Source organism: Gossypium hirsutum, chromosome D04 (genome assembly GCF_007990345.1).
Source record: "Gossypium hirsutum isolate 1008001.06 chromosome D04, Gossypium_hirsutum_v2.1, whole genome shotgun sequence".
NCBI lineage: Eukaryota > Viridiplantae > Streptophyta > Magnoliopsida > Malvales > Malvaceae > Gossypium > Gossypium hirsutum.
The window spans coordinates 5,954,491-5,967,787 of NC_053440.1; the positions used below are offsets into that span (position 1 = coordinate 5,954,491).

The 13,297-nt window shown below is 32.7% G+C and overlaps 2 protein-coding genes across 5 annotated transcripts; both read right to left on the reverse strand.

Moving 5' to 3' along the window:
* Positions 1-917: 917 nt before the first annotated feature.
* LOC107959724 (serine/threonine-protein kinase SRK2A) lies at positions 918-3,688 on the reverse strand. 4 transcript variants are annotated; one of them, XM_041091784.1, is made up of 6 exons: positions 3,117-3,688; positions 2,305-2,398; positions 1,664-2,025; positions 1,419-1,493; positions 1,239-1,340; positions 918-1,148 (listed from the first exon to the last, which is right to left on the reverse strand). In XM_041091784.1, exons 3-6 carry the CDS (start codon positions 1,688-1,690, stop codon positions 1,083-1,085), a joined length of 270 nt encoding a protein of 89 aa, XP_040947718.1. In that variant the 5' UTR covers positions 1,691-2,025; positions 2,305-2,398; positions 3,117-3,688; the 3' UTR covers positions 918-1,082. The 4 variants fall into 4 exon arrangements, with proteins under 4 accessions (XP_040947718.1, XP_040947717.1, XP_040947716.1 ...); XM_041091783.1 differs by having other exon boundaries at positions 1,664-2,044; positions 3,117-3,686; XM_041091782.1 differs by having other exon boundaries at positions 1,664-2,044; positions 2,287-2,398; positions 3,117-3,620.
* On the reverse strand, positions 2,271-10,175 carry LOC121216074 (60S ribosomal protein L8-3). The gene is made up of 3 exons (XM_041091358.1): positions 10,067-10,175; positions 3,166-3,501; positions 2,271-2,398 (listed from the first exon to the last, which is right to left on the reverse strand). The coding sequence occupies exons 1-3, from the start codon at positions 10,173-10,175 to the stop codon at positions 2,271-2,273; spliced, it is 573 nt and encodes a 190-aa protein (XP_040947292.1).
* Between the last annotated feature and the right edge of the window lie 3,122 nt (positions 10,176-13,297).

Below are 13,297 nucleotides of genomic sequence, written 5' to 3' on the forward strand. Positions count from 1 at the left end.
CCTACGAAATTGTTTCATGGACTTCTTTTTGGAACTTAATAAGAATATTTATGAAGTTAGTATAAAATTTTATTAAAATTTAGTCCTGTAATTTTATTAAATTCATTGTTAATTTAGGTATATGGACTAAATTGTAAAAGTCCAATCGTTATAGGTTTTTAATTGGCCAAAGACTTAAATATTTAAATTGCAATTAGTGAAAGATTTAAAATGGCAATTAAACAATTTTTCAATAGGATTTAATGGATGATGACACAATCTGCTTAACACTACACCAAAACAGACTTTGAGCGGCGCTTTTTAGGCCTTTAGCGGCACTTTTTAGCGCCGCTAAAAGTATTTACGGCGCTTTGAAAAGCCGGAAAAAGCACCGCTAAAGACCACAACCTTTAACGGCGCTTCTTCCACAAACGCCGCTAAAGACAAAGACCTTTAGCGGCGCTTCTCCCACAAACGCCGCTATAGACCATGACCTTTCGCGACGCTTTTATCACAAACGCCGCTATAAACCATGACCTTTAGCGGCGCTTTTCCCACAAACGCCGCTAAAGAACAAACCTTTAGCGGCGCTTCTAGCAAAAACGCCGCTAAAAACATAATCTTTAAAAAAAATTATTTAAATTAAATTTTCTATGAAAATTTTAACTTTAAAACTAAATATAAAAATTAATGAATTTAGTTTTAGAATTTAGGGCTGTAAATTAATAACACAATTAAAATCCAAAAGTTAAAACTCAAGTTGTCGTAAATATTAAAGTAAAAATAAAAATTTAGAATCAAAACTAAAATAAAAAATGGAAAGATAACTCAAATGTAGGTTTTTGATGCAAGTTACACAGACAATAACGAAAAATAAAACACCCACACAAAAATTTTTAACAAACTAGTTAAGAAATACATGGTGTAGCCATGCAGTATAAATACAATAGAATCATAGGGTAATTTTGCATAAATATCTTCAGAGTACCAAGAACAATTTGTCACAAAATTATAAAACATGATAAAAAAAAAAAAGAAAGAACAGGTAGCAGACAAGCTATTTGTTACTTTTTGTTTTGCTTCCAAGGCTTCCTCAGCTGCCTTCATCTTAACACCATGGAGTGACAGTAATTAACACCAGAGATCAACTGCTGAAAAAAATATCTAGCCTGAAGAAATACAAGTAAGCACTAAAATAAATTTTGTTTCCAAAAAAAAAGTGGGAATGAAAAGAATAAAAATAGAAATAGAAAAAGGACCTCATCTTCACTGAATCTACGAGCACTGCAAATTCGATCAAAGAGTTCACCACCACCAGCATACTCTATCACAATTGCTAAATGGGTAGGCATCAAAACCACCTACAGCATTCATATCCCATCAAAATAGAAACATCCTAAATTTTTTAAAAGGGAAATGAAGCAAGAGACGATACTTGCCTCCTTGAACCGGATTATATTAGGGTGTCTAAGAGATCTGTGATTGATAATCTCTCTTGCCACATTCTCATCTATCTGCAAACAAACACAGCTAAGCTAAGCTTTCAATCAACCGGTTTGGCATTCAAAAGAAAGAGACAGAAAGAAGAACGTGATTCGAAGTGATGAAGTAATGAACAGGATTAATAATACCCAAAAAAATGCAAGAACAAGTGAGAGAGATAATAGACATTAAAGAAACAAACCTTGTGACCTCTCTCAATATATTTCATAGCAACAAGCTCCTTGGTACCCTTGTGTCTGAGAAGTCGAGCAACCCCAAAATTGCCGGCTCCCAAATCTTTGACCACCTCTTATTTCTCCATTTTACATCAATAACTACTACTACTACTACTACTACTACTAGAACGATATTGCTTCCATTTTTGTCATTACATATTAGAGAAAGTTACTTAGACATACATTAGCATATATCTAACTGAAAAATTGTAAAAAATCTACTGTTGCAAATACAAGTAATTAAAACAAAATCATATTCATAAGATTTTAAAGAAATCATAGACATACCAACTCCAAGAGGTCTCATATAAGCATGTTGAGTGTAAACCTGTGATTTGTCAGCAATTCTACATCAATAAAGCACGTTACTACAAATAAGTTGTACGATCATCGAGATGCACAAAAACCCATATATCAAAGAAAAATTAATGAATTTGATAGTAACGTGAAATGCAGTCAGTTATTGATTTTAGAACCAACATTATATTCACAAACTAACAAAAATAAAGTGCATTGCCTCCAATATGTGAAGATGAGCAGTAATGAATCGGGTTATACATTTTTGTCCAATTTTTACTGGAACACATACAAAGGCATAAACTTGCACCTTGGTCTGTCTTGGGCCCTTTGCGGTTGTAGTTCCACCCTCCTTTGTCTTTCTGGTGATCGTTGAACAATCTCCCCATTAACAAACAATTCAGCTGCAAAATAATAATTGCAATTGTCAAATATCAAATATTATCCGTCTATGAGATTATAGAATATGCAAAGGCAATTTTTTTATGTATCTTCTCCGATAACTCTGTAACTCCGTAAATAAAAAGCACAAAACAAGAGTACCGAAAGGACTTTGATGTGAGTCCATTAGCAGGCTAACTCAAGGCTAGTAACTTAGCAAAGATAGACTGAGCAAATGGTTTTACAAGCATTAGAATATAGACAATTTCTGTTTTTAAATTCCCAATGAACAATATTGGCTTCCATTAACATAACATGCAGTTATCGACAGAAATAAAGGATAAGATAATTAAGGTAAATGCTCGGTTCTTGTTTCAAAAGAAGATGCCATAAGCTATGTGTAAAAACAAAATAATGTATCATCTCTATGAATCCGAACTCCATGTAGGATGAGATCAGAGAGTCATGAAAGATGCATTCAATTTAAGTCCATTAGCATTCAAAACTAAACATTGTCTATAAGACGTTTTAGCTTTGCCAAGATGGACTAAATACATAGCTAAAATACTCAAACATTGTCTATAATGTCTTCTCCAGTTCTCCCTACTGGTTGAGTCCATGTTGTAAAAATGGAAGCACAAAGTTAAAACAAGAGTTATCAGGGTATAAACAAGGCATATAATTAAAGCAAATAAATCGAAATCAAAATTAAAATTAAAACAAGAATATGAAATTAGAGACCTGATAGTGTCGTTATCAGGGTTGTGACTAATAACAATGGTATAATCACCAGAAGCCCGAGCGAAAACCCCACGATCACCAACGTGGTGTTCAACGTTGCAAACGACAGCTCCTTCGGGGATAGATCTAAGAGGCAACACGTTTCCAACCATAAGGGTGGCCTTCTTACCACAGTACACGAACTGTCCGGTGTACATACCCTCAGCGGCGACGAACAGATCCTTCTGCTTTTTGTAACGGAATGGGTGACAGAACATGACGCGAGCTAAGGGCGCACCGCGGCCTGGGTCATGGATAACATCAGTGACGACGCCTTTGAGGTAGTCGTTTTGTTCATCGAAGTCGAGGCTGCAAAAATGGGCAGGACCAACGGAGATGCAGAGGGCTGTCGATTTGGGGAAATTGGGAGCAAAAAATAAAGGAGAAATGGTTTGGGAAAAATAAAATGGGGAAAAAAGAAGAAAGATTCCAGGTGGGATTTCATTTGAAATTTTGGGAAAAAGAAGAAGGGATTTTATGCGCCATTTTTAAAAGCGATTTTTTTTTTTTGGCGTTTTTTACAAAAACGCTGCTATTGCTTAAGGGAAAAAAAGGAATTTTATAAAAACGGCGCCATTTTTAATAAGAAAATAAATGATAAAATGGTTGTAATTAATTATTAAGTTAGAATTATCTAAATTAAATAATTACCTATATATCCATATCATTTTTATCTCATTTTTATTTTTGTATTTTTTTCTTATAATTTGGTCCTATCCAAATTAAATAATTACCTATATATCCATATCAAATATATCAAATGGTTTAGATTAAATATTTTTAAATATAAAAGTATTAATTGATTGTATAAAATTGTATCATTTAACAAATCTCAAATAAACCTTAAACCCTAAATTAGCCATTCAATATACATAAAGTCTATCTATTATATATCTCTTAAATAATATAAACTATACTCATAATTTTAATATATTAAATTTATTATTATCTCTTTTACAATTATATAAAAACATATTTAATATATAAATTAAAAAAACTAATTAATTTAAACCCTAAACCCTAACCCAACCCTTAAATCCCTAAATTCTAAACCCCAAACCCTAACTCGACCCTTAAATCCCTAAATTCTAAACCCTAAATAATTAACTCTTAACCCATAACTCTTAACCCTTAAACCTTAAATCCCAACCCTTAACCCATAATCCCTAAATCCATATACAATTATTTGATCATGGCGGGGGCAAGGCAAAACACGCAAAAAATTGAACTGGATAAAAAAAATTGAACCAAGCACTAAAAATACTGAACCGGGATGGGATAAGATGGGGATATCCTTGGCCAGATATAGCTTATATCGATTTTGAAGAACCAAATCTTCACACGATTTTGAAGAACCAAATTAATATTATCTCTTTTTCAATTATATAAGAAATTAATTAATATATAAATTAGAAAACACTAGTTAATCTAAACCCTAAACCATAAACTTAAACTCTAAAACCCTAAACCCTTAACACATAACCTCTAAACCTTAAACCCCAGCCTTTAAACCATAAACCGTAAACCGTAAACCATAAACCATAACCCCTAAACCCATAATCCACAAACCTTAAAATGGTAACACCTAAACCTTAACTCTAAACTAGAGTGATAATTAATTCAATATTTTAAAATTAATACTATCTCTTTTACGATTATATAAGAAATTATTTAATATATAAATAAAAAAATCAGTATTGTATCCAAAAAACTTTAAAATAATTTTAAATAATAGTATTTTAATTTTTTCCATTTTTAAAAAATATTTTAAAATATTTTAAATCCCTGAGCATTAGCGGTGCTTTTTAAAAAACACCGCTAAAAATAGAGCATTCGCGGTGCTTTATCAAAAACGTCGCTAAAAGCCCTGAGCATTAGCGACGCTATCCCAAAAACGCCGCTAAAGCCCTGAGCATTAGCGGCGCTTTCCCAAAAACGCCGCTAAAGCCCTGAGCATTAGCGGCGCTTCCCCAAAAACGCCGCTAAAGCCCTAAGCATTAGCGGCGCTTTCCCAAAAACGCTGCTAAAGCCCTGAGCATTAGCGGCGCTTCCCCAAAAACGCCGCTAAAGCCCTGAGCATTAGCGGCGCTTTCCCAAAAAAACAGCTAAAGCCCTGACCATTAGCGGCACTTTTCCAAAAATGCCGCTAAAGCCCTGAGCTTTCTGGGAAACGCCACTAATGCTTGTTTTTAGCTGCGTTTTTCATAAAGCGCCACTAATACTCGATCTTTAGCGGCGTTTTTCAAAAAGCGCCGCTAATGCTTGATTTTTAGCGACGTTATTTATCCAAACGCCGCTAAAAATGCCGCTAAAAGCCTGTTTTGGTGTAGTGTAAGCTTAAAATTTTGGTTTAATTAATTAAGTAAATAAGGTTAATTAAGTTAATTAAATCATAAGTTCCTACCGTCCAAAACTAAGAAAAAACAGAAGGGAGAAGAGTTTCAAAGCTTTAAATTTTTATCCTCAATTTTAAGGTAATTTCAAGTCATTTTCTTCTAATTTCTACGTTTTTGAGGTCATGAGAGCTTGATTTAGCAAACCCATGTACTAATTTGTAAAAATTTTGAAGTTTTTAAAAGTTGTCATTGTTGATTTTTGAAGAAATTGGTGTTAAATTGATAGATTTTAAGTTTAGATTATGAAAAAGGACTAGATTGTAAAGTTTAATAGTTAGTTTTGTACATAAGGTCTAAAGGGAATGAAATGCAAAATTATTTTGAAATGTTGGTATAAATAGATAGTAGAGGGTCTATCATGAATATAATTGAATTCGGATTTTAAATCGAGGCTCAAATTTGAAAGATATAGTTATTTCGATTTTAATTACTAAATTGAATAAAATGTAAAACTTTAGGGGTATCCAAAAAAATAAAATTATATAGGTTCATTCATGTTATGGCATAATGTATAAATGCTCGGTATTGATAAATTGAATGAAATAATTGTATAGATCAAGAATTGGATCAAATCAAAGATGATTGAGGAAAAGCCAAAATTGTTGATTAGTCCCTAACGATTTAATTCGTTTGTTGTTTTGACCAAGTAAGTTCATATGGAACTTGTTAGAATTTAGTAGAATTAGGGAACTTGGCACAAATGTCTTGTATTGGACTGAATTGTAAATTCGTGTAAATATTGGTTGTATGGAGATAATACAATATGTTAATATGGTTATTGATTGATTGTATGAGTTGTAAATAAAATATGAAATATGTACATGATTTGATATTGACATTTATAAGAAAGTAATGCCTGAGTGAACTTAGTAAAAAATTAGGATACGTATAGCATGCTATTAGAGTTATACATGTATTTGATCAAGGATTTACATGTTATTACTAGATCTAGCATTTATTGTAGATTCTCGAGTTAAACGTATCGTAGGTTTAGCCCAGACAGGTAACCTCGATATAATGTCAACTTGTGAGCAACTCGGTTATAATGTCAGCTTGTATGAACATTACATTCTTGTGTGTATCCAAGTCCATTTTACTAAAATTCTATTGGGTGATGTTCACTTTTTTGAAAATGTAAATTTAACCATTGAATGGAAAATGGAAGGTATTTGGCAATGTTAATGTATGTATGATTACATGACTTTGATTAGGGTTTGAATCATCTATGATTTGAGAATGCCTCTAATGCATTTGATTGATGTTATGTATATATATGTCACACTATGCCAAAGGATAGTTAGAATGATTGCTAAATGGATTAGTTATAAGGTGTCTTGTGGTACGGTTTAGTATGTAAATGTGTTTGCTCTTGGCAATTTGACTTAACCATTTCATATGATTTTTTTTGGTCTGTGTTTTGATTCATATATGAAGATGAATATATATGTTTTTCATGCTTAAGGTTATGATGGTATATAACTATATGAATGACATATAGAATGGTATGAAATGAGTTACAAATGGTAGCTTGTTTGATTGGTCAAATGGAAATGTATTTGAACATTAGCAACTTGAATTATGCTTGTAAAATGTAGTCTAGTTTTTATGGTTGATGGTTAAACTTAAGGCTTATATGCTATAGATGTGTATAAGGTGCACTAGTATACATAAATCAAGTGAAATGGTAAGTCTCATTATGGTATGACATATATAAGGTTTGGTGTTAAGATAACTCGGTTAATAAGTATTTCATGACATTGAATTATTAAGTATAATTAATGAATAGGTGTGGAATGTTTTATATGAGGTTGAAATTGTATGTTTAACTCATTTGGTATGTTTTGATTTAAATGAAATTGGTATTTGGTATATATGTTGAATGATTGTTGTTAGAAACTTGGAATAGTACCAAATGATTCACTTTTACCAAAAATAGGGTCCTTGTCCCGACGAGCATCTTTCTTCGTCGCAACGTCGGTTGACAGTATGTGATGTCGCGATGTTAAGTGGCCTGAGATCGTGATGTGATGTGAAAAATTTTTTGTCGATGTCACAGCGTGGAAGGGATGACATCATGACGTTGGCCTTAAAATTTTAAAAACTTTGCAATTTGGTCTTATTTCGAGTTCAGGTTGACATAAGATCTTTCGTAAGCTCGATTAAGACTCAGAATTGATTGTGTAACATGATTTGGTTGTGATTAAAACTTAAATTACATGTGTAAATGATTATTTATTGCGTATTTGACTGTCGTTGTTCTGACAATGAAAGTGGCATCATGTAGCTTGGACCCGACGGTTGGGTTGGGCGAGGGGTGTTACAGCGAATATAGAACAAGTAGGATCTATTGAAAGATATCATATTTCACCCAAGTTCCTATCTATCTCTCTCCTTCTTTTTGCAAACAACTACATTCTATTTTGTACTACCAATCTTGAGAATGTCTCTAATATTATTCACTATATTGATCTCTTTAAAGAAGCTACAAGACAAACCATTAATTTTGACAAGTCTTCAATCTTTTTCTCTCCAAATACAATTATATGGATACTAAGGATTCCATCTTAGTAGCCATGAGAATTCCAGAGACGCTTCCTAACTCAAATTATCATGGGCACCATCCATCCGAAAAAAAGGGAAGAAAAATGCTTTTTTTTTCTTAAAGACAAGATTTGTTTATGTATTAGAAGTTGGAAAAGGAAGTTTCTTACTCAAGCTGGTCAGGAAATTCTTACGAAGTAGTGATGTCTTCGATGCCAATGTATATTGAGAATTGTTTTAAATCCCTATCATTTTGTTTTGATGTGTATGCTCTCTTTAATAAGGTTTGGTAGGGATGAGCTAATTCAATGAAGAACTCAATCAATTGAATGTCTTGGAATAAATTGCCAATACCCATGAAGAATGGAGGAACAGGGTTTCATGATTTTCATACTTTCAACTAGTCTTTATTAACCCAACAAGCGTGGCGTTTCAACCAAGAACCCCAATTGAAGTAGGCACTGATTTTAAAAGGGATCTATTTCCCATCATGAACTCCAATTCAAACTAGAAAGGGTAGAATATGCTCATATGAATTGAATAGTATCTTAAAAAGTCTTAGTTTCTTGAAAAAAGTATTGAGATGGAACATCGATAATGAGGACAAATTCTTATCTAGGGTGAAAAATGGATCCCTTTAAACCTCGATTTTAGAACAATATCATTAAGGCCTAATGATCAAGGTCCTACACTGGTCAATCGTTTCCTCTCTAGTGACCATAAAATATGGAATTTGAATATCTTACGATATTTATTTAATGATAATGACATGAAAGCCATTAGAGAAATCCTACTAGGTGTTCATGATCAAGTAGATCAACTTATTTGGTGTAACACCCTATACTCGACCCGACCACCGGATTCGGGTTATAGGGTGCTATGCTCCAAAATTTTAAATTTTAACTAACACATTCACTTAATACACTCCGCCTAATAGATTAATTAATTTCCAATAATATTTATAACTCAATTCAATAATCAACTTTGCCAACTACATGAATTTAATACATTTATATTGCACAAACTAGTCTTAATATACAGACAATTTTATTTGAACTTAGAAATGTATCCTACAGACCTATATAATTTCAACTTATGTCTGACCCTAAGATTCCACCTTTGGGTCACCTCGTTGAACACATATTACAACAAGAAACAATTCTGCCTAAGCACGACAGTTTCTGGCCTGGTCACTCCATAACCTCTTTAATTTCCTTAATATTTGCAATACATAATGTCACATATGTAAGTTGGAATTGGCAAAATTCTAACAAATTTGCTCTTTATAATGATTTAGAATTTAAGTATGATTGTCTATACTAGGATGGCTTGCCAATCTTATTGGCGTAGTGTCTGAGTCACACGACCTGGCTCACTTGTACATTATCCTCAAAACATCATCGCTTATTTCCTCACGCATCCTGGAGAACAATTCATCTTACTTGATTACAGTCGATCTACATCTGACGACTTGATAACAAAAGGTTTTACGTTTGACTATACAAAGCCTTGCACACACAAAGCTTCTACTGCTAGATGTAATACCAGAATACAGATTTAGTAGCAATTGATCTCTTGGTGGATTATCCCTACGAACTCTATCTTTATTAGTTGCCTATGTGGATCCATATACAACTACTTCTTTGAAAGGAAATCATTGCAAATTCTTATTTGCGGACTTATGAAGAAAACCCATAGATGATTCCTATATCACCTTTTTCCTTAATAAATTTTAGATAACCAGATAAAACAGGTCTTGGTGGATAGTTCCTTTTGCAGATTGCCATTAGTGGCTTGTCCTGACAGACTTAGGTACATAGTATAGTCCTTGTGGAATTAGGTTTCAACTCCAAGTATACGGATTCATACTCTACGAAACATACCGATGGATTAATAAGTTAGACCCCCGTAACAAGTTAATAAAGAAAGCCAACACATCTTAATCAAACAAACAATTCTGGCGGACTGTCATACCTTTCATATACAAACTCGCATAAACAAATAGCTTATTCTTGGCGGACTTATTAAGAGTAGATCCAAAAACTCGAGCATCTTTGCTAACCTTCACAATATTAAATCCCATGACTAATTTAGATTCAAAGCTTTAAGAACACGTTTAGCGGATCAAAATAATTTGCATCCGTCTTATGTCATCAATAAGCACATGCATAATGGCCTACTATTAACAACAAATCACCTTTTTGGCAGACACATACTGTAACACCCCTTACCCGTATTCCTTGATGGAATAGAGTATGAGGAATTACTAATTTTTTTTTATAAAAAAATTTCGGCAGCATTTCTGCTTATTTTTACATAAAACCCCCTGCAAGTTTTCAAAACACAATTTCAAACGATTTCAACATTTCAACCAATTGCATGTATATATGTGTATACACAATTTATCCATTAATAAACACCAACCTATTAAACTGAAAAATACTATATATACATATTTATACCACATTACATAAAGTCATCTATATATGCCATGTTTCAAAAGTGTTGATTGCCAAAATACCCAAAAAGTTGATGATAGTGTGGATGATTTCCTGACTTCGTCCAAGTTCCGAACTGGCTGATGTCACTATAATCAGGGGAAAATACAAACGAGTAAGCATATAACTTAGTAAGTAAACATATGACAAGTAAATAAATTTTTCACAAGATTACATAGTGACATAATTTTTATCACACATAAATTTCATTGTTTGCTCAATTTCCAGCAAGCTGTTTTTTTGCATCACTGTTGCAAATTTATTTTTATTTGGAGCTACAGGGCTCCAAATTAAGTTCCTTAAATTTTACCCAAAACTAAACTCATATACCTTTTCACCATAAAATTTTCAGAATTTTTTGTTTAGCCAATTAGTACAGTTTATGCTTTAAACCTTCCCCTGTTTCACTGCCTGACAGTTCTGACCTCTCCTTACTAAAATTTACTTATCTCCCTATAAAAAATTCAAACAATGTTCTTGTTTCTTTCTCTTAAAAATATACTCATTAAGAAATACAAGCATGTAAATTTCAAGCCATAATTATTTTTTTTTACAATTTTTGGTGATTTTCCAAAGTTGGAACAGGAGATTTCGAAATCAGTTCAACCGTGTCTCAATAAAATTCAAATATCCCCAAATATACTACTCTTTTGCTTACCCTTTTTCTTTCATATGAAAATAGACTCATTCAGCTTCAATTTCATATATTACTCAACTTTTAATTCATTTTCCACCATTTATAGTGATTTTTCAAAGTTTCCCAACTGGTGTTGTTCACAACAGTTTTGTATTTAAATTTGCTCTTTTGTAGGTTTGATGTTTCCTTCCACCTCACACATTGGTTAATTAAGTATCAAACCCAATATCCCTCACATATTCTCGTCCACCTTATATATATATTCACCTTTCCGATTTTCCCTTGTTGAACACTCGGAATGTTGTCCGTTATCGGTGGATTCGGCACTTAGCAACCACCAGTGATTCGGGGAATCAACACTTAGCAACCCCTTTCACATTTAAGATATGGTGGGATCAGCACTTAGCAACCACCAATGAGTCGGGGAATCAGCACTTAGCAACCCCTTGGGGGAATCAACACTTAGCAACCCCCTTCACATTTAAAATACGGTGGAATCAGCACTTAGTAACCACCAATGATTCGAGGAATCAGCACTTAGAAACCCTTTTTATATTCAATGTACTCCGGCCTATTCTGAGTGTTCAACCGAAAACCGTGTTTTTCAACACTTTACCACCTTTCCCAACTTAACCACATTTTTAGTATCTATACCAAGTATTTATTCTATGTTCAATTAAATCTCAACATATATTGAATAATATCAAAATAATGCATTAATTCACATGTTTACTTACCTCGGTGCAAAATATCGTAATTTTGCAATTTACTCCACGACCTTCTCTTTTCCCCATTTGAGATTATCTTCTCGTCTTTCTTGATCTATAATAGCAAATTTAACTCATTAAATGTTCACATTTATTAAAATAGTCCTCCCCCTAACTTTTTGAAAAATTTCAATTTTGCCCCCAAACTTTTGCATATTTACACTTTTGTCCCTAAGCTCAGAAATTAATTTTCATCTCTTATTCTTATGTTTTATGACATGATGAACATTTTTCCCTTCTATGACAACATCAAATTCTCACTCTAACACACACTTTTGAACATTAACCATTTTTATCGATTATGTCAATTTACCCGTTCTCGCTTAAAATCGCTTAGCAAAAGTTGTTTAACATAATTTATAGTTTCATATTATACCATAAAACAGCAAAATAAACACATTTCACCTATGGATATTTTTCCAAATATGAACCCTAACATGAATTATTGCTAGAATAAGCTAAATTAAGCTACCGGGACTCTAAAAACATAAAGAACATTAAAAATGGGGCTTGGAATCAGTTACTATTGAGCTTGGAAGCTTAAAAAACCCTAACTATGGCTTCCCCCTTACTGATTTCGTTCACCATGAAGAAGATGAGCACATTTTGCCATCTTTTTTCCCTTTTTAATTCTTTTTATTACTAAATGACTAAAATGCCCCCATTAAAAAAATCTATTTCACCCATTTCTTATATCTATTTTTGTCCATCAATTAACTAATGGTCTAATTACCATATAATGACCCCCAATTTATAATTTCATAACAATTAGACAATTCTAACATGTAGAATTCAACTTTTACACTTTTTACAATTTAGTCCTTTTGACTAAATTGAGTGTCCAAACGTCGAAATTTTCGAACGAAATTTTTTACGAAATTTTTTTGTGAAATTGTAGACCATAAAAATATAATGACAATAATATTTTCCCTCTTCAGATTTGTGGTTCCGAAACCACTGTTCAGACTAGGCCTAGAATCGAGCCGTTACACATACAAGCGAATCCCCTCATTGCGGAATCCTATTTGTAAAATAGCCTTGACGGATTTCCACTTATAATATAGTTCTGACAGACTTCTATATATAAGATAGTCCTGATGGATTTCCACTTATAATATAGTTCTAACGAACTTTCGCATTTAAGATAGTCTTAACGAACTTCCACATATAAAATAGTCTTGACAAATTTCAACATATAAGATAGTCCTAACGAACTTCCACATTTACAGTAATGTCATGGCTATGGACTTTAATTTCACAAATACAACTTAAAGCCTTAGATTCTCAAAATCTTATACTACCT